The sequence below is a fragment of the Neocloeon triangulifer genome, unplaced genomic scaffold (genome assembly GCF_031216515.1).
Source record: "Neocloeon triangulifer isolate White Clay Creek 2 clone unplaced genomic scaffold, ASM3121651v1 ptg000001l, whole genome shotgun sequence".
Lineage (NCBI taxonomy): Eukaryota > Metazoa > Arthropoda > Insecta > Ephemeroptera > Baetidae > Neocloeon > Neocloeon triangulifer.
In genome coordinates this window covers 2979690-3001187 of record NW_026775544.1, presented here as the reverse complement: position 1 = coordinate 3001187, position 21498 = coordinate 2979690, and the positions used below count along the sequence as shown (strand labels likewise).

Below are 21498 nucleotides of genomic sequence, written 5' to 3'. Positions count from 1 at the left end.
GGTTACGTCACGGCCGTGCAGAAATTATTGCGACTCGGAACGAGTTTCACGACCAAATTGCGTAATTTACTACAATCGTTGTTACATTCTGTTTAGCAAAAACGAGGCAACACCTTTTTTTAGACACACTCCATAATTATAATATAATAAATTATGACGAACAATAAAAAGAAATTTTAGAAGAAAATAAATATAAAATTCCATGCAAAAAAATAATAATAATTATAATAATAATTTTGAGGTTTCACCTTCAAGAAAAAGAATTAAAATTATAACTTTCTTAATATTTTATTTAATTTATATTCCAAAAATTAAATTTAAAAAAATGACCAAAACAGCATATTCCTGCGTGGCTGGTTGAAACAAAATTTTTTTTTAGTTTTAGACTCTAATTCAATGAATTATTATTTAGCTTGTTTTGTCTTCAACTTGCTTTCTTAGGAACGACAGTCCGGCAAAAATTGAATTGTCATCAACTGGCGCCTTTTGCGCAGAACTGGTTGATTGCATCGGTGGTAAGGGTCCGATGACTTCTTCACCACTGCTGCTGCTTGAGCTCCTTCTCCTTGGAGGACTTCTGCTTCGAGATCGCCTACGAGACTTTCGACTAGGACCAAATGAGCTGGGAGGTGCAAATTCACTTTTCCTCTCTGCTCTTTTCTTGTCCGACCACTCTTCTTGAGACATCACTAAAAAATTAATTTCATCGATTAAAAAAATTTTTTTTTAAATATATATCTTTGATTTTTTAGAAACAACATTTAATTAGTTATTTTAATAGATCTCGCATATTTACCATAGGTTTCCTTGTGTTTGTCCCAAGGTCTAACCACTGCAGGAAGGGGTTGCTCCTCCCTAACCAAGGGTTCAGGCTCCACAGTTGCTTCTGGTTTGGCTTTCCCCAAGACGCGCTCCATCTCGGCCTCCTCATCTGACGCATTCCTCTCCGATTCTTCATCTGCGTGAGAAAAAATGATGACTTGCTTGATAAAATGCGATTCTTTAGTTATACCTGAGTCTGGCAGCGGAGGCAACCCTTGCCTTTGTCTCTTCCTGTTGGCGGCCGCCCTGAGTCGCGCCTTCATTTGCTGCGCCCGTCGCTCCCGTCCTTCCAAGGCAGCATTTTGCTGCTTTTTTGTTTCTGCACGAACTTTGGCCAATTGTTCTTGCTGGGCCTTTCGCTGCTTCTCATCCTTGGAGAACGCATAGTAGCTCACGCCGTGATTTCTGACCTCTGCAAAAATTAAATATGTAATTATTTAATTATTAAATAAAACAATTTTTATGATTAGAAAAACAGTTAAAATATTTATTTTTTTATTAATATTATCTATTTGATCCACAAAATTTCAATTATTTTGATATCATTAAATTCTTGATTATATCAGATTATACATTATATTTATTTGTTAGTTTCTGCATTTGACATACCAAATGGAAATTTGCGGAAATTTGTTATAAGACATTGCAATTAATTTTTCGCCTTACAAATTACAATTAATTATTTAGCTATATATGAGGGTCAAAATTTAAAAATTTTTATCTCTATTTTCTCCTAAAAAATTATTTTATTAAATGTAAAGAAAACAACTAAAAACAAAATAATTATGTATTAAAATTTATAGGAGTTGAAATTGAATTTGACAAAATAATTCAAAATTTTGCATTAATTTCTTTGGAGATTTTTCTTTTGACGTTCTTCAAAAATAAAAATCTTGCAACCCTTTGCAGTGCTTATTTATTGCATTGATTTTGTTAATTTAGCACCCCTATAGCTGGTAAAAGTTTGAAAGTTTCAGCACGCTGCTTAAAAAGTTGTGTCTCCCACGCAACCTATCTATTTATTTTGGCCCCCTCGCTACTTCAAAGTTGCAACTCTGCGCCTTTCAATTAAAAATTCAGCGCAATCTTATCTGCAGGCCCATTCGTTCCAGCCACATCAAATGCGCTTCCTCCACACCGTCCCATTCATCACGGCGGCCTTGCTGCAGGGCAGGGGGTGAAAAAATTCTCTTCTGGTCTGCAGCGCGGCGACAGCCACAAGGGGGGTGTTGACCTCCCCATTTGATTTTTTATGCACAGATCAACTCTTCTTCTATGTATAAACGTGCTCGCGCCGGCTCGCAAAGGAATAAAGAAAAGAAAAGTCTCTTTGCGGCGCAGAAGGAAAGAAACAAAAGCCTTTTCTATCGAGCCGGCTCTCTACGAATAGAATGAACGAAACTCGTTTCTAATCTCCATTGGAGTGAATTGAGTTTAATTGTCTCGGCACGTCTAGCTCCCAACTGTGTTAATGATAATCAACGAAGAAGCAATTGGATTACAATACAAAAGCTCGTGCAGTATTATTATCATGACTTCATTCTTTTTTCTATGATCATTAAGAGAACATTATAGAATTGGAATTTAAATAACAATATGAAAAAAAAAATGTTTAACTAACTGTGAAATTTACCGAGTTTTTTAATGAATCTGACAATTTTTATTGTTTAAATATTTGCTATTTATATTATTATCAGCAAGTTGTTGAAACTGTAAAAACGTCATAACATTTATTTACATCTTTTGCTTTTGAGACCAAAATTCTTAGAACGAGCTGGAATTTACTGCGTCTACAAGCAAGAATTCTGCTTTTAGAACTATTTTCAGGCGCGGCGTTTCTTATTTGAAACGCAAATGAGAAATTCTTTTGCACCTCAATGTATACGTCAGCAGTGATTAGCACACACAGAAAATTACGTTGCGTCCATTCCTTTTTTAAATTAATATAATATACGATTTAAAAGGTTCGCGAATATTTTCCGATTTTTTTTGCTCATGCTCATTTTACTTTCCTTAATGAATTTGATTCTCACTAATACCAACAAATTACTTTGATCTTTAGCGCTGTTTTGAGAAGCTTCTCTATTTAAAATTAAAATGAATTATAAATATAATTAAATGAAAAAAATCCTGCTTTGAGAAAAACAAAAAAAAAATACTATGAAAATCCTCTCAAAGAAACTTTACACTATAATTATATGTATTGATTTTTTTTAGGCTTTTCAAGTTATGAATCCGCAGTTGGCAGTGCATTATGAATAGGCGGTCGGATGCATTTCGTAGAGGGGCCGTGTGGCAAATGCAAAATGCTGGTTGGCCATCGCGATATCGATTATTTCATCCTTGACACCAGGGGAGTGCTCGCGCACAATGGATCCCATCGACCCTGTGACGCGGTTATGCTGGCGGTGCCCCTTTAGTCCCGCCACCAGCGCAACAAAATAAAAAATGCACATTCAGCCTCTTCAGAAAGAGAGATGCCCGCGCCGAATATACATGTAAAATAAGTTCGCGTGCCAATTGACACACACAAATCAGAATTCCCATCAACTTATTCATCGGTTATGGGGGTTTTTGTGTTGTGCACGCTTGCAGTATTAAAGGAAAAGTTTGGCACCCACAAAAAGTAAAGTTTGCTCATAAATGTCTCTTCTCCATTATGCTTTCGTCGCGGGGAAAGTAAACTTTTCCAAATACCTGACTCGGATATTAAAAAGTTTTGAAAAGCTAATCTGTAAACTAAGGCAGATTTGGCAAAGCTGTTATAAATTTACGAGTTTGGCAGAGCTTTAATTAATTCACGGCAGCCAAACAAAAACAACTTCCGTCTCTTTGGAGACAAAGGCGAGAAAAAGATGAGAGACACCCTTGACGCCGATAATAATCTCAAAATCAAAGAGTGGTGAAGAGGTCAAATCCTGTCAGAGTATAGACGTAAAATATAAATTTCCCGACGTCGGAGAAGAAAGGCCAGCGAAAGAAAGAGAGAGAGAGAGAATTCGGCGGTGCGTCAATTTAATATAAGCGAGAAAGAGAGAGAGCAGTGCGCATGTTTTCACTGACTGCGGGAGGGTGAGACGAACGCGGAGTTGGTCGTCGTCGTCGTCGTGGTCGGTCGGAGGCTGCACTCAGCAGCTCTGGAGCTATCGAACCAATGCCTCCCAGGCGCGGCGGCACGTTCTAATTAGCCAGTCAGGATGAAATTATCGCCCTTGGACAATGTGATCCGACAATTGCTGATCCTCACCATTCCGCTCGTCGCCTCGCCAGGTATGCGTCCAGCTCCGAACCACCCCGTCCCACCACCAACCACCCACCCCGTGTGCGACGGGGGCCGTGCTAAGGGTGCTTAACCCAAACAAAACAACTCGCACCTTCCTTCCGATCAATTATTTTCGGAGCGTTATTGATTTCGCGCTAGTAGTGCATTAATCAGGAGTGATCCACGTCTGGGCCGCAGGGGTGCAGCAGGGATTATCCACCGTTTTATTTTTGAACCCCACTGGTGGTATAATATGTGTACCTCTCCCTAAATGTGTTTGTGTTGCTGTATAAAAAAGTGGGGCAAGATGAGTTTCTTCTTTCTATGTAAAGATTTTCTTTTCTCTCTCTCTCTTGAGAGGCACGGAGGGCAAACAAAATATAAAAATATAATTGGAGCCTCGTTGTCGCGCACTTCATGCCGAGGTGAATGGGGTTGAGCCGCTTTCCGTGATCGGGCTAGGTTAATACGCCGAGCCCGATCGATAATTGGGCCGTTTGTTTTGAATTACATTATCGGGCGCACGGCATCTCTGTTTATTAGCATGCATAATTTTCCAGCCGATTGTATCAGCCAGGTGTGAAAAGATCCTGGATTGTAATTGCCGAGATTAATCTTAAACTTGCAAACAGCATAATTGCCGAGTCGCTGCGTGATGTGAATTTAAATTAGGGACAAAAATATGTGTACGAGTCAAATAAGTTCTAATTTGCCGGGAAGCTCTTGCTTGTAGGAACAATAATATGTGGCGTCGTCCACAGCATATTTGCATAATTGCACTTCCGAATAATGCCACCACTTTGATTCAAATGAGATTATAGCTCAAGGGCAAAAGCAAAATAAACCTTCAATAATAAATTGACCAATTTTCTGAAGAGAAAATATTTATTGAGGCGAAAAAGAAAAAAAATTTAAATTTTGACTGCAGTAATTCTTCTTGACATGACTAAATTTGAATTTTAACGGTTTTTATCTTTAAAGAGCACTTTCAATTAAAAATTTTCGAGCTATACAGAAAATTCAAGATTTAATACTTAAAAAATTAGTTTAAGTTCAGCAAGATAAAACCGCAGCATAAAAAAAAATATAAGAAAGGGTCCTAGTTTTGCTTGAAATAAATATCAAACTCGGCTTTCAGCTCCACTGAGAATGTATGAATGGGATTGACCTGGATTGACCTTTTGATCCGACGAGACAATCATAAATAAAATATTGGAATTTCTGATCTAGCAAATTAAGACTGAAATTTTTTTACATTATTCTTGATTATTGTGCGGCAAATCTTACTTGGAATTTGGACATTTTCTCAGACTAAATTAAAAAAATACTAAAATTTAAATTAAATTGACGTAAAAGAAAGCATGGCAAAGATTTTACTGTGTAAAACACAAATGACGTCTGAAGACAAAAAGTAGCTAACGGGGGCCGGACATTTAAAAATGTATTTCCCCATCAGCAGCAGAATTGTTTAGCTCTTTCAGGGAGAGAAGCAACACTTGGCGGAAAAATATCAACTCATCCTCTCACACCGGAGATTATAAAAGAGCAATTTCATGCGGCATGTCATTATTCTCGACAAAAATCGTTCGCCAGAGCCCAAACGCAAATAAACACAAACAAGAGGTTGCGTTCGATGATGATTCGCCATGAAGAACAAGTGCGACAATCACGCGGCTAATGAGTTTTTAAAAGCCGCCCACGGCAAATATTTGCAAAGCACTTTGTGCTCCCTCAGTGTTTGTTGTGAACGACGACGGCAGGATGCATGCTTAATTACCATGCGGCCATTGTTTGAGCCGACAGATCGCTATCTAATGCAAAATTGAAATTCGGGAGCTGCTCAAGTCAACATGGCAAAAAAGGGGGAAGGGACGGATTTATCGCCAAGAAACAGGTGTCTCGGCAACAAGATGCGCCAATTCCTAGCCACTGACGTCAACCTAGCAAAATCGACGTCATTCTCTAACTGCAGGAACCAACACAGTTAGCTCTTCTTGTACTTCATCCGCGTCTCTCCCGTTTTTGGCTACATAATCTACCCGGACGGACGGGTGAACGCGAAATGAAATGTCAACGCCTTATCCTGGCCAGAATCGCTTTTGGGCCAACGCGAATCGCTCGAGCGTGTCGTTTGACATTCACTCTGCTCAAATGCGCGGATTTTTGCGATCCCGCCGCGATGGGATTTGCTGCGATTGACTCGTCGCCCTATTGAGGTTGACGTAGGACCCAAAGGAGAGGCGAGACGAGATTTATCTTTGCACTTCTTTTTGATGAAGTTTTTAGTTTCACACTTCAGAATAATATTAGATTATGTGCAGAGAAAAATAATTTTGCAGAGTAATTTGCTCCATAAATTTTTTGGAGAGGGTTAAAATAAATTTTGGCAAAAGTTCAAGAAAGAGCTAGAGTTAGGGTTAAAATTTAATCAGCCGTGGTGTTAAAAGGAGCTCATTAATTTGGGCCTCGCACAGCAAGACAAGCAGAGAATGAACAAATTATAATTTGACAAATTATTTGATCAACATTTTATGTTGCAATAAATATATATTTAGCTCAAAACATTGCATTAATTGCCATTTCTGTTTCAGTTGCAAAAATATCTATGAACAACTAAAATTTTAAATTAAAGTGTATTTATTACAAAATATTTGAATTGAATCCAGATTTTAAAATAAATCTGACAATTTACAACAATTTGAAAAAATTCGATGCATTACAAATTTCTAATTAGATAAGAATTTAAAACATCAACTTAAAATTTTTGCATCTTGGAAGTTAAAGCAAAATTCTTTATAGTTGTTATTTTTCCCAACAATTCCTTTTCCCAAATGGTAATAATTAGTAAAGTCTTTAAACTTGTATGAAATTCTCACATAAAAACAAACATAATATTTTTCTGATTTTGGCTTAAAAGGAAATGGTTTTAGATGATATCGCGTGTTAATACGATGCTTATTGATCGTTGTTGCTAATTAGGTCTCGTTGAGCCTGGGCAAATTGATTCTAATAATAGACTCGACGATCGGCGTGTTCGTCAGAGCAAATCCTTCATTATTATACGACGACATCGGACACCGCAACAATGTCATGAGTCGCGCGCGCCCGCCCGCTGATCGGGAGAGGGAAAAGAAAGGACCGATTGATTTCACGTGATTTGTCACGTGACGCTGCATCCTGGTCCTGTGGCATGTTTACTATTACAGCATTATTATTTTGTGTCGTTTGCTTATTTTGGTGATAGAAAAATAAACATGCAAATGAGACGCGCTCGCGATGCAAGACCGCACACAACACACGGAACATGAACGCCCATTCAAAAAGCATTAATGACGCGATTAAGGCCGCAATATTATCGTGTCGTGTTTGCGTTTATTGGTCGGCGCACAATAAAAGCGCCAACGGGGCAAAAGAAAAGCACTCTTTCTACATACGCGACCTTTCACCCTTCTGGCTGTTTGTAAATCAAAGTCGGATGCACATTTTTTTCAACTCTTCTCAGGAGATGTCAATGAAAAAAGATACAGATACAAATCGGAATAACGAGCCGTAAGAAAAATAATAAATGCGCGTTCATTTTTTATCTCTCCGTCTCGCAGAAAGGAAACGTGGAGCCAACTTCATTTTACTTGGCTCCTGTTTCCTATTTTTCCTCCTTTTTTGTCGCTTCATGAACAACAGGTCGGATATGGGTGTAAAAGGGAAGATTGGCAACTTTCCAAAAATATATACACGAGATGAGCCTGCGGAGTTTTTCGATCGTAACTAAGAATTTTACACTTTTGCGCGCTCGAAATGGAAATTACATCGGGGAAACGGCACTTCTGTTATCTGCGGAGCACAGCACGTCTGGTTTGAAAAAACCTTGCCCGATGTATAATAGCAAATGAGCAGAGCCAGACGAGTAATTGACTCGCGCTGCCGCATTTTCGTCACAAAAGATACTTTAAACAAAAAAATCCTTTCGCTGCTTTTTTAAGGAAAATTTAATGTCCCCTATTTTTATTTTCCTTTCAGAACACTTTCAAATAAATTAGAATATTAGTATAATATTAAAAGAGCAGCAAAAAATTATTTTAAGACAGTAATGATTGTTGCAAAAATGAAAATAATTCCTAGTTTTAATTCAAAATTCAAATAAAAATTATGGCTCATAAAACGAGTTTTTTTTACATAATTATGCATATAGGGTGTTTTATGAATGAAATAAAAAAGAAGTAAGCTTCACTTAAATTTCAGTATATTCATACAAATTGATGATATATCAAAAGTTTGTGAATTACTTAAAAAAAAATATATGGAAATTTTTGAAATAATTTTTAAATTCATACATAGAGTATTGAGAGTATTGTTGTGAAATTTAAAATTTATAATCAATTTTCTGTGTCTAAAATATTCCTAAAAAATTGTTTTTTTTTGAAATTTTTTAACCAAATAGTCTTAGTTTCAAATTTTGTACTGTTAAATGAGTAACAATGAATATCAGGAAAAAAATCTATAATAATCTTTCATTCTGCTTCCATAATAAGAAGAATAAAAATGAACATGATTGCGCAAATTCTTTAATTTTCTTTCCAATTCTGTTCCAGTGAGCAGCCTAAGATGTGAGATATGCAGCTCAGACGAAATGAGGGACGGCACGGCGCTAATTAAAATTCAGTTTCCTAAACTGAACATTGTTCCACACTGCGGTCCGAAGGCGCAGAACCTGGACTGCCCTTATGAGGCGCAGTCAGGATGCCTCACTCAAACCAAAGGTGAGTGCCAAAGCCAGGTGTGATAGCCAGAGTAATTTATGTGCGACTTTTTGGAACGCATCCAAGAAGTCGTACAAAGTGAGACGCTGGCTGGACGGTCCCTTCCGTGCTCTGTTCCGGCGGAAAGATTGGTTGCGATCATATGGCTTTTGCGTTAGCAACAAGTTAACTTTGCTCACCCTCCTCGCCACTTTGCACAATTGTTTTCACGATGGCTCTGCAAGGGGGCTGATCATGTTGATAATGGAAACCAATAAGAAGGCTATTTATTTTTCCGCGTAAAAGTAAAAGACATAAATCAAAAGTGAAATTATTCTTGATATTGATAAAAACATCATATTATTTATAAATAAATCAATACTGAGAAAGTTTTTGCCTTGAAAAATAATAAAAAACAATATTTTCTATTTTAAATATCAACTGAAGTTGTCATGTAAAAATTTTAAAATTGAAAAATTATTAAGTAAAAATTAAAATATTAATCTAGTAAATTGTTTAAACTGGTTTTAACTTACAAAAATTGCAAACTTCCAAATATTTCATTGAACGAAAAAGTTTAGCAAAAATAATAATACTTTATGTTACTAGAAAATATCTGAATTGAAAAAATTTAAATATAGAATGAATACGTAAAATTGAACAATTTTAATAAGTTTTTTAACTTATACACTATATTGTTTAATTATAATGTTTTTTTTTCTTTTTTCATTTTAGGAAAGCATGTTTCCAAAATGTGCAGCAATATTCCAGTTCAAGACTGCCAAGTAGCCAACGGCGTCGAGTACTGCTACTGTCGAGGAGAAATGTGCAATAAGCAGCAGCAGGAGGCCCCAAGCAACCAAGTGCCAAAAGCAGTGACGCGGCGTCCACCCCCGGCGCCTGCCCCCACGACCATCCCCAAAATCGTCACAACCAAAGCACCAAAGTCGTCCCCCAAGACCAGAGACTCCGGAGACAACGAGGAAAAAGGCCTCCACAAAAAAGATCTCCACCAGTCGACCACAAAGCCCGAATCGCCCCCGTCAAGTGGGGCGGGCCGCCCCCGGGGTTGTTTGATTGCGAGCCTTGCTCTGTTAGTGGGCCGACATATCCTGACGCCAAACGCTGCTTAATTTATGAAAATGATGTTTTTCATACAATAATGATTTTGTGTTCACAAGAAAGTACTTTTGAGAGCCATAGTACTTCTTCGGTGTTCAAATTTCAGTTTATTTTTCTATGTCGTTTGAATTATTTTCCAATTTTTACTATGTCGAGAGAATTTTAAATTTTTTTTTTTTATTGATAGAAGCTGTTTATTTTTTAAATTATTTTTTTGCCTGCTGATTGTTAAATGACGTTCCTTTAGCGCAATGGTGTAAACAGGAGGTTATCAGTATAAGAGAGTGACTTCTTTCAATTTCCACTACAGGCCTATTTAGCAGCTGACGTTCCAGGTTTTAATTCATTTTAAAAAAGAGAATCCCAATTTAAACAACAGATGTGCTACAATGTTTAAACGGATTAAAGCAAAAATAAAAACTCATCTTGAAATTTATCTCTCATAAGCGAGAAACGTGTCATGTATTCCTGTTCAGATTTTAACTTTTAAAAGTTGTAATTCCACGAAGTAAGATAATTATATAAACAGGATGAAAATATAGTACTCTTAGCGATTTTAAGAGCGTAGCCAGATGAAATCAACATATATTTATCCTTCTTATTGTACTATTTTAAATTTTATACTTGCGACGTTGAAAACTGCTACAGTGGAACAAACACTCACTTCCAAAATTATATGTTTAGCTAAGAAAGCAAACGAACGCAGCTTCATGCTAGGTAGAACACTAACTCAAAAGCTTTCGATTGTAAAACCGTAGCTAAAGTTAATTGCATTTATGCGACCTGTCTTGAAAAATTCTAATGATAGTTGCCTATACCACAGAGTAATGATGGTTTTAACCTGACATTTGTACAAGGATTCAGCGCTGGGTGGCATTTGATAAGTCAGAAATAGAAAGTTATGTTGAAAAACCGAGCAAATAATTTGAATCTTGTGAATTAGGGTTTAGCAAGAAAGTGGCACCCTGAATGGATTTTATATTTTCTACCTTCCAAGTGAATCAAAATCAAAATTGACGACAAATTCTGGAAAATGGATCTTTCAAAATCACTCCTTTTGAATATAATAGTAAATCATTATGTCTCTAATTGCCAATTTACTTAAAACAAAAATTGTCAAAATGTACGTATACCGAATAAAATGATCAAAGAACAATAAAAAAATGTTTCACTTATGTCGAAAAATTATAAAAAAAAAATCAATGAATGGTACTCACCATCATAGAGAATGTCCTGGTAGTGGACGTCATCTTTTTTGAGCAAGTTTGCCTGCTCCTTTTCCCACTTTTCTCTCAATGCCTCTCTCTGCAAATCTCCAGACACCAGCTGCTCTTCCAATGGAGGTGTCGGAGGCCTTGGTTTTCTCTCTGGAGATTTACTTTTGCTACGACTGCGAGTTTCCCTCATTCCGAGAGAGTCAGCAAGTTTGTTGTTTTGTTTCTGCACATCAGGAAGGTCCGCTCGGAGGCATCGTCTGGTTCTGCCAAGGCAGTCTGTATATTCAACCCTTTTAACAAAAATAATTATAAATAATTGAGTTGTTAAAAATATCTTCATTCGATATACCAGTCGCCTTCGTCTCCATAGTCTCCAGCTGGAGTGTCGTCAACTTCATCCCTATAGTCAATTTCGCCCTCTTCGCGGTCCCTTTCCCTTTGCTTTCTGCGAAAATCCACTAACAAGCACTGCTGAGCTGCAAGGATTTCTGCATTTGACGCATTGGGTGATGAGAGTTCTTCGTATAGTCTAGCCTTTGCCTCTAGAGCCGACCTGAAATTTTAAAAATTAGTTTTAAAATTTCAAAATTTATAAAATATATTTTTTAATTAAAACATAACATAATATGTACCTCGACTTGAGATAACTCTCATTTTCTTCCTCGGGCGCGCGCCTTTCCTTCTTGCTTTCCTCAGTTTTCTTTTTGTCCCAAATATTACTCTTTTTCACTGTGTTCTTCTCTGAGGTGGACGGTTTTGTGAATTGGTTCTGCGTTTTTGCAAGACTGACCTCCTCTTGCTTTCGGCTCAATTCTGCTTTCAAACTGATCAACTGTAACACAATTAAATAAAAACATAAGAATTATTTAAGCGCTTATGAGCCATGTAAAAATTTGATAATTTCCCAAGAATAAGGACTATGATGTGATTATAAATGCGATAAAATTTTTCGTTGCAATATCAATTTGCAAAAGTAATATTGCATCATAATAACACAAACCGTGGATCGATTGATGTCAATTTTCTTTGAGGCATTCATATTTCGCTGGTTTGCTGGACGCTTCTGCAGAGTATACTCAAATGACGCTTGAGGATTGAGGAGCAAAAACGGGTCCTTATATTTCTTTCTTATTGCTTGTTGTTTTGTCTTCTCTCGACTCTTCTTTGTCGTCCTCGAATCACGCCTGACAAGCCTTCCGTTTTTGTTTACCTCTTGGATAGTTGTCAGCCCTGTGTACGAGCAGGTGTTGAGCACGCTGGCCAACTCAACATTGTATGCTATTTGCACATCGGATACGTGTCGTGTGTCGCGGTGTGTCGTGTAGTTGGTCGTGTACATACAAAAATTCGCTAAAATTATAAACAGCAGCGATGCCCTCGACAGCCTCGACTCTCATAATATCTTTTAGCCTGCATGGCTGCATGCGTCACACACGTACAATTTTATTACAGGCCTTGCCAATAATTACAATTTTAATCACCATGATTATTTTAATTTTACCAATTAACATTTTTTTAACTATCAAAGAAAACAAAAATTTTATGAATTTCGGAATTTTCCGGGAATTTTATATATTATACCTCAGCGAGAGAGATAACCTACTTTTATACAAATTGCACATACATAAAAAATGATAAAAGGCTGAACGCATCAAGTGCATCAACGCATGCAACTCGGAAGGTATGAAAGGGAAGTGGTGAAACATTTATAACTGAAAATCTTAGATTTAAGAACAGTTACAGACCTGTATTATATGTATCTCCTTTTCATATTAAAATAATTTTCCAGTTTGCCTTCGAAACGTGGTTTTCCCTCAAATATTCAACTATCTGCAACAAAGTAAGGACGACTGTGATTGGCTGGCAAATCGAACATTACCAATCAGCGTCGCCGAGTGAATCGCTGCAGGCAACGCAACTAGTCACAGTCACTACCACTGACTACACTAGTCTCGGCCTTGACTAGACATTTCGATCTAGCTTCACGTTTTCTTGTTATGTATGTTGGGCAAGATCGGACGCCTTAATCATCACACTTGATCATCATGACCGATTACGGGACGAATCTGCGCACCTGAGGAGATGCATTTGCTGAAAATTGCGTCGGAGCGATTGACGAGAGCGACAGACTGACGAAAGATCATCATGGGATCCACAGTGAAGGAGGAAGCAAGCCGCCTGACAGCACCCTGCGAGTGCAAGGGTCGCGACGAGACGGACACGGTTCCCAACCACCGCTACCACGTCCACACGTGGGAGCTGCTGATCCTAATTTTCTCCATCAGCAGCTACATCATTGATATTCTCTTCGACATCAACCTATCTCGGGTGTTTTTCGGTGAAGGCAAAGTCACCTACGCTGTGCTGACCTTGATGTTTGTGCTTGTGCCCTCAATGATAACAATCGCTTTGAGTGTTAGATGGTCCGTTCATCAAAATTTCACTCACACGATTGACTCATTTTGACGTTTGATTTTACAGGTACATGCAGGACGAGGCTGGAGAGGTGACAGACAAACGTTCCAAAGGGTGCTGGGTGCTCAGGTTTTTCGTCATGATGCTGCAACTAGCACCGGTTTTGAGGTTACTTTAAAAACTTTTTTAATGAAATTGAAATAACCAGATTGTAAATGACATGAGCAGGACATGAATTAAATTAATTAATTCTTGTTCAGGTATACTGATTCGTGGCACCATGGTTGGAAATGTAGGCAGGCCGAGAAAAGAAAGGATTTTGAGAATCAAAAGCGCTACTACAAACTGATGCTAAAAGAAGATGCCGACGCTGCCTTGCTGAGGGTTTTTGAATGTTTTCTTGAAGCTGCACCACAGCTTGTTCTGCAGTTCACAATAATCATGATAGAAACCAAAGATTTGGGCCTAGATAAAGGTAAATTATTTACAATATAGGATATATTTTTTTAAATCCGTACAAAAATTAATAAACTTGGTAAAATATTTGAATCTTTATTATAGTTATCAGTGACCTTGGCTTAAAGGATGCACCTCAGGCACTCTCCATTATAACATCGTTAATTAGCATTGCTTGGTCCATGGCCTCTTACCAAAGATCGATTCGATTCGCCACAGACCATAAACAGAATATTTCTGTTGCTGGCAGTGCCCTTCAATTCACGTGGCACATTCTCATAGCAGGTAAATTTCATTACAAGCTTAGTGCTAAGCACAAAAAACAATAAGTTTTTAATTTTAAGGAAGTTTTTTTTTGTGGTAGAATTCCCCTATGTATGGTTGATTCATGGTGGTTTTAATTTAAAATTGGCTTTTCCTTGATGGGTTTTAGGAGTTGTTTATTGTTTAAGAAAAAATAATATCCTGCTCTACATGTTTTAGCTGCGGGCTGCAGCCATAGTTCATTCATAAGCTGTGATATCATTTTGACCAGAATTAGTAGAAAATCAACGTTTTAAAAATCATCAATTTTTTTATGAAATTATTTTTAATTACGTATTACATGCACACAAAATTGACACTTAAATTCAGTTTTTTAGCAAAGTAATTTTTATATTAATTTTGGTCGCAATATTAAAACAATTGTTTTGAACGTTCCTTTCTTTAGTCTTCTCTCGACCACCGCCGAGAAACATACACGCAAAACACATGTCTAAATATCCTAACCAAAATTATTATAAAAATTAATTTGTAAAATAATTGAATTTAAATGTTAAATTTCTGTTAAAAAATAAAATAAAAATGTTATGCAGTACTTTAAATGAATTTTCACAAAAAAGTTGTTTATTCTAAGGAAAAATATATTATTTTTTGTAAAGTTGATTTTTGTATTTATTTATTCTTGTCATAACGATTTCACAGCTTATGAATTATGGCTGCAGCGTTGCAGCCCACAGCTGAAACATGTAGACCAGGATATTGTTTTTTCTTAATCAATAAACAACTCAATAAATCCATCTAGGAAAAGACAGTTCAAGTCACCATGAAGTTCTATTTCTTCATCTGATATTTGTACACTGGAAATTTAAACCAATTTTAATATCTTTTTCAGTATCAAGAATTCTCTCCTTCAGCATTCTTGCCTCAAAGTATCCCATCTGGACTGGTGTTATAGTAGTTTGTCACTGTCTTGTAATGACCATTTGGCTGACCTATTGGAAGCCTCCACCTGGCTGCGAAGGCTACACCTATGCCTGGACCGTGGCTTACAGCTGGATCCTTGGCCTAGTATATCTGTTCGTCTACATCTCAACCATTCAAGGCCGAACGAGAAATTTTTACCTCTTCTACTATTCGATTTTCTTTTTTGAGAATCTTGGAATGTTGACCTGGTACGCTTGCAGTATTTACAACGAAACGCAGCCTTGGTATTTCACTATGGTCTTCGTTGGAGCTTCTGTTAGCTTTTTTGCTGGCATTATTGTCATGCTCGTCTATTATGGGTGGTTCCATCCCACTGCTGAAAAGAGTTTTGATCTTCCGAAAGAGTCAATTTGCAGGCAGAGGTGCCACAATTCAAATTCTACTCTCCAAATAAATGATCTGAACGAAACCATTGATGACGACTTGGAACAGATAAAGTTAGATAATTGTGTCATAACTTTTCGAAACACGGATGAAGACTTGACTGCTTCTGCATGTAGTTAGTCTAGAAAGAATTTAGGAATCGCATGAAGTGGACAGGTGGCCGAAACAGGCTGAATATTATATTTTGTAAATATATAATCTACTTAACAATTGCTGAAACCTTTTTAAAAAATTTACATTCTTAGTCCACTTGTCCACTGGATGCTATGATTGCTAGTCTGCAGATCTTTACTGATCCTGACCAATTGCTGATCAAACCATGTTGCCTTTGCATTCTGGCGCAATTCACAAATTTTTGCTGCCGCTGTGATCTTAAAATATTGAGCAGGGTGTTAGGAAATTTATTTTTTCTCGTTTGTATGATTTTGCAGCTTTGAAATAGTTTTAGTTGTTAAATCATTAATATTTTAATGCTTAATTTGAAGCAAATGTAAATATATTTCTAAATTGTAAACCCTGCTCTTACAGTAACGTTGGCCCATACAAAATTTTGAAATTCCATTTACTCAATAATAGTTCTACTTAGAAAAATTGCTGCAATGCTGTGTATTTGAATGCTTTTTGTTCAAACAATGCGTCCAGCTTCTTTATTATTCATGCATTGCAGTCCAAACCATAACACTGTAATGCCAATTTCTACTGTTTATGTAATGGTGTAATTTATTTTTAGCATAGATTTACACTGTCTTTCATACAAAATCTCTCTAATTTGTTAAATATTGAAATGTAAAACTAAAATGTACTAAAAATGAAATTGTTGGTCACTGAATTATAAGATGTCATGTTCCTATTTTTGTACATTCAGTGTATACCTTTTTCACATCCAGATCTTTTTGAAACCAAATAAAACAAATCTTTTAACTGATCAGAATTTTTTTTACAAGTAGACGAGAATAAGTATTTTATCAGTTTCTTAGTTTCTAATAGATAGCTTTATTTCATAATTCATTTTATACAATAATTATTTGCCCAGTGCAATAATAATTTACAATAGAATTTCTCCAAACAAAACATGATCAACATAAAATGCCAACGTGGAAGATAAAATGCCTGGTCGTAGTAAAATTTAATTTCATAATCATTGATCCAAAGTTTAGATAACAAGCCCTTCAAAGTTGATACTATTTGCATCTGGGGCGCTCATTCTTGTTCGAAGGTGAGCGAGAGTGTTTGTGAAATGCTTGTTAATTTGCTCTGTCTCCTCGTTTGCTTCTAAATTAGGCAGCTCTTCTTTGACCTTGGACACAAGTTGGTTCAAAAGCTGCACCGTAACTTGGTCATTGCCCTTTTCGAAGAAATAAATGTAGTGGTTCAGCAGCTCGACAAACAACTGAACCTTGACTCCCAAATCCATGCACTGGTTGGTGATGCGAGACCCCTTATTCAAACACTCAACCACCTTCTTTCCATCTCGCATGGCCTCGCCACCGGTCGCTTTTGATTTTCCAGACCAAAATAAGTGCGAACATGCACTCACACCACGGCACTGGTCAGGCTTCTTCAGCAGTTTTGAGGCAGCCAGAGCGCATTGCGTTCGCAGAGGAGCGTGATTTTCTTCATCGAAACAGGCCATCTGTTCAATTGTGGCTATGATCAGGGTGATAGCACACAACTGAGCTTTGCTGTCTGAGATTTCGTCCTCGTACAAAGAAAATGCCTGAAGACGATCATATTAAGATAATTAAATAAAATTAATATTAAGTAAATTACCTGAGACATAAATTCATAGGCAACAGTTTCGTGGTTTTCAAACTCAATGCTTCCAGCTGCAATGGCACCTTGGAGAAATAGACGCAGAGGGAGCTCAGCAAGCTCTGCTTTCGTTAGCGCATTGATGGTCTGATGGCAGAACTGGAAAATTTTCTGACATTTTTTATCCCACTTTGCATCCTAGTAAAAAGAGAATCAAAATATATTATAATTAAAGCAAGCAAAGTAATCAGTACCTCTTCTTTTAACGAATTATACTGATATGCAAGCTGGTAAGCTTGGAACACAAGTGGTGGCAGGGTGTACTTTATTCTTTTAGCACCTCCAAGAGAGAAGTGATTTCTAGCAGCAGTCAGAATCAAATATTGCTGGTCAGGAACCTCAGACTTTAGATGATGGATAAATCTACAATATATTAAATGAAATTAATGACTTAAGACTGTTTGTTTAAATTGCTTTTGTGGCTGACCTTCCAAGCAATCCCTGCTCTTCAGCAAAATCATCTGGATCCTCTTCGGAGCTGGGCTGGTCGGATTGATCTTGGATCATAGAGTCAATCATGGTCAGCACAGTGTCCACTTGCTCTTGAGATGGTATGAGAGTTTCGTTTTCAAGAGCATTGGTGACAAGATATGCAGACAAATCTTTCCTTCCGTAAAAATCAAAGTATTCGATCAGTGGAGCGAAGTGGTCCAATTTCAACACTGTTAAAATGTTGTTGTAATTGTCCACTGGGATTTTCATAAGTTTTGCAAGCTCTCTTGACACAGCACTGTTGTATTGGACTCTAATAAAAAAATTATTAGAATTAATTAAAAATAATTAAACTTTTCAAGTAAATTTTAATTTACCGCTGAAGCTCCATTTTCTTGAAAATATCCACCGTTGTTTCAAGAACTTTGTCGACGTAATCAACTCTGTCGGGATAGCATTTAAGAGAGAGGTTAATGAGAGACACTTGCAGAGCAACGATGTCCTCAGTTGGAATGTCCTGGCGAGCCTGAGTATTGTTCTGATAAGTAGAGAGTAAAATAAAAATTAATAATCATCTTACCTGAATAATTTGAGCGATTTGTTCAGAGAAAACGTCAAACAGGCGTATCTCTGCTGGAATGCCACCATCAGCCCTCTGTGAGTAGAGAGCAAGCCTGTCTATTAGTGCAATTATGATATTTTTCACGTTGACTCCCTGCTGCAGCTCAGCACACGCTTTCAAAAAGGAATGCAGGGTTTGCAGATGGAAATCGTCAGGAAAAACCTATGAAAAGTTAACAGTAATCTTAAAGCAAACTTATATGAAGATTTAAATTATAATTATTACCTGAATGATGCACTCCATCAAGTATTCCTGAGCGATTGCATCTCGACAACTAACCACCTGCTCCAAAATTCCTGGCAAGACAAGCTGGAAACAATTTTTAAGCATTTGATTATAAGCCATGATTTAAAACTACCTTTTTGTATCTTTCTACGTTGATCGACTCCAGTTGAGAAAGACGAACTAAATTGGTTCCGACCAACAGCCTAAGCTCTTCCCGCTCTCGTTCTCTGCGCTCCTTTTCTCTTGAGTGTCCCTGGTGTTGCATTCGCACCCACAACTTGTTCATTTCTGCAAAATTCAGCTGGACAAAGTCGATGGAGTCTTTGACCGTGCCTTCGTGCTCAATATCTGACTCAACAATGTCAGGAAGAATATTCCTTGTGCATTGCAGGAGGTAGTTGCGAAGGAACAGACCTCGCAAGGGATGCTGGACGCCTCGACACATCTCAACCATGTCTTTCAACAGATTTTTCTTGATCGAATCGTTGGTTTTGATGTAAACCAGGCCCACAGTTATCAACAAATAACTTTAAAAGAAGACGTTAATTAATTTGCTTACAAAACTTTTTGAAAATATATATCTCACAGCCTAGGGACAATATTGCCAGCATACTGCACTAACTCGTACAGGTCTGTTACTTTGCGGCCCTTTTGGAACTCGTCCAGAAGATACTGCTCCAAATAGCGCAGTTCATCGGTCGTTGCCATATCTGAAGTGTAAAAAATATTTTGGTAAAAAAATCAAAATATAGAACTGTTAAAAAATTATATGTACGTACAAAGCTCGTAATAGCTTTTGGGCGAGAGAAGAGACGTTCGGAGTTCTCCGAGCATGGTGGATGCGTGTTTCAAGCCGTCCATGAGTTTGTTCCTGTCCAAACATCTTTTCATCTCCAGAGCCTGCACTTTGACAACTCCAAGGGCCGTGTCCAGCAGCTTCTCCTGCTCGTCCACGGGTGACAATTGCTGGGGCGACGTCGGCTGCTGCTGACCAAAACAAAACAGATTAAAAGCCGATTTAAGACCTGTGCCTCTGTGAATTTAAATGAGACGGGAATTTCCGTTTTGCTTTTTAATAGGATGTGCCTTAAAACTCAATTGATTTCCTTTTTATAATGCAATATTTACCATTCTTCAGCTTGTTTGGGTGTCCTCTGTCCTCCCTCAATGAAAAATGAAATGAATTTTATTTGGGGGGATGGGCGACCATGATCACGAGCAAAACCAAGGATCGCCAAGGATCTTTTCTGCGATTGGAAGAGTGATTGAGAGGCTAAAATCTCGACTTTGATTGGTCCAACAGGATTGGTGTGCGTTGGCGCGATATTTGTAATTTGCATTGATTTGTTGACATTTTGCAGCGATGTGATACAAATTTTGCTCTAGTCTCATTTCTATAATAGCAAATTTCTCGATTTCCAATTCATTCCATGGCAGACACAACTCCAGAAAGTGAAATTGGAAGCATTGAATGCTTCCAAAACTATACGGCGCCTGAAGTTTTCATTCAAGGCCTAGCGGGGCTTGTTAATCAGCAGGATGTTGAATCGATGATCCGGGCGCAGAAGCAAATGTTAGCTTTTTTATAACTTTGTCAATTAATTATCTTAAGGCTTTTAATTCTTTTTCAATTTTAGGCTTCAGCGCTTTGAAAAGACAAACGAGATGCTGATAAACTGCAACGCTTTATCGGCTGGACGACTGCAAATGGCTCAAGCAGAATTCAAGAAACATTCCCAGTTGCTGATGGAAATGAAAAAAGACCTGGAAAATATTTTTAAGCGGACCAGGGCGCTGAAGTCGAAATTAAGCACGCAGTATCCACAGGCCTTTCAAGGTATAGAAGAAAATATAAATACATATTATTTTAGCTCGAAAAATTTTATTGAATTGAAAATTTTTTAGTATGCGAAAACAAATCAGCCCTTGTGGAAGAAGACGATGAAGAGACAAAAGAAGCGACAAAGGAAGAAGAGGAAGCAAAAATGAAAGCTAAAGAGAAACCTCTTAAACGCAACAGCAGTTCCACTGATTCAGACGACAACGGTACAAGTGATAATAATGTATCTTCCCCAGAGTCAGATTCCCCCTAGATACTTTATTATGATTCCTTTATTTAATGTAATTAATTTATATCTAATGCTATGTATAAAATACTATATAAATTATTGATCTTACAAATTAAAAGCAGTGTAAATAATTTATAATTCCAAAATGAAATAATCCATAATATTATGCCCCACTTTATTTACTTATCCTTGGAAAATTTCAAACATATTTCCTAAATGCTACAATTCATAATTCTCAAAAAATATTTATGCTGATCTAGTAAACCAAATTGCAGTGTGATCTATTTAAATAATTTTGAGTTGTGTTATATTTTATTATATTAGGCACATCGGGCACATCGATATGGATCACCAATATACTCTGTTATTGTTTAATCATAAATATCATGAATCATGAAGGTTTGCTTATAATTTAAAATTTTAGCAAATTTTGAATATTAAAAGAAAAAATTGCAAATTGTTACAATGGAAAATATTTTATTTCATTCTTGATCATAAAAGTAGTATTATTTATTTTTCGAAAATACATTATGCAGCCAGGAAATGGGATGAGAGGCAATTTTTCTATGGAAAAGACCGAAAAGACAAAATAAATTATTGAATATATCAATATTATAAATTAATTGTGTAAATTCTACCATAATTTTATTTGTTTAATGAATCGCTATGGCCATATAAA

At 37.0% G+C, this 21498-nt stretch overlaps 5 protein-coding genes across 6 annotated transcripts; 3 read left to right on the top strand and 2 right to left on the bottom strand.

Annotated features, from left to right (window-relative positions):
- Nucleotides 1-276: 276 nt before the first annotated feature.
- On the bottom strand, nt 277-12513 carry LOC132199870 (coiled-coil domain-containing protein 174). The gene is made up of 7 exons (XM_059624936.1): nt 12160-12513; nt 11792-11991; nt 11509-11712; nt 11160-11449; nt 1013-1234; nt 797-958; nt 277-689 (listed from the first exon to the last, which is right to left on the bottom strand). The coding sequence occupies exons 1-7, from the start codon at nt 12496-12498 to the stop codon at nt 409-411; spliced, it is 1698 nt and encodes a 565-aa protein (XP_059480919.1). The 5' UTR covers nt 12499-12513; the 3' UTR covers nt 277-408.
- Nucleotides 3844-11104, top strand: LOC132199882 (uncharacterized). The gene is made up of 3 exons (XM_059624963.1): nt 3844-4092; nt 8674-8841; nt 9556-11104. The coding sequence occupies exons 1-3, from the start codon at nt 4020-4022 to the stop codon at nt 9951-9953; spliced, it is 639 nt and encodes a 212-aa protein (XP_059480946.1). The 5' UTR covers nt 3844-4019; the 3' UTR covers nt 9954-11104.
- Nucleotides 12514-13031: 518 nt separating the features above from the next.
- On the top strand, nt 13032-16584 carry LOC132199877 (XK-related protein 6-like). Its single transcript, XM_059624949.1, has 5 exons — nt 13032-13582; nt 13641-13742; nt 13835-14049; nt 14136-14315; nt 15184-16584. The coding sequence occupies exons 1-5, from the start codon at nt 13305-13307 to the stop codon at nt 15777-15779; spliced, it is 1371 nt and encodes a 456-aa protein (XP_059480932.1). The 5' UTR covers nt 13032-13304; the 3' UTR covers nt 15780-16584.
- A 44-nt stretch (nt 16585-16628) lies between these two features.
- On the bottom strand, nt 16629-20023 carry LOC132199856 (vacuolar protein sorting-associated protein 35). Of its 2 annotated transcripts, none has more exons than XM_059624921.1 (11): nt 19879-20023; nt 19530-19734; nt 19337-19460; nt 18884-19277; nt 18751-18834; nt 18484-18687; nt 18281-18429; nt 17899-18216; nt 17666-17834; nt 17430-17609; nt 16629-17376 (listed from the first exon to the last, which is right to left on the bottom strand). In XM_059624921.1, exons 1-11 carry the CDS (start codon nt 19879-19881, stop codon nt 16813-16815), a joined length of 2394 nt encoding a protein of 797 aa, XP_059480904.1. In that variant the 5' UTR covers nt 19882-20023; the 3' UTR covers nt 16629-16812. The 2 variants fall into 2 exon arrangements, with proteins under 2 accessions (XP_059480904.1, XP_059480896.1); XM_059624913.1 differs by having other exon boundaries at nt 19530-19737; nt 19879-20017.
- A 39-nt stretch (nt 20024-20062) lies between these two features.
- On the top strand, nt 20063-21388 carry LOC132199900 (kxDL motif-containing protein CG10681). The gene is made up of 3 exons (XM_059624997.1): nt 20063-20323; nt 20388-20587; nt 20656-21388. Exons 1-3 carry the CDS (start codon nt 20181-20183, stop codon nt 20841-20843), a joined length of 531 nt encoding a protein of 176 aa, XP_059480980.1. The 5' UTR covers nt 20063-20180; the 3' UTR covers nt 20844-21388.
- Nucleotides 21389-21498: the final 110 nt, after the last annotated feature.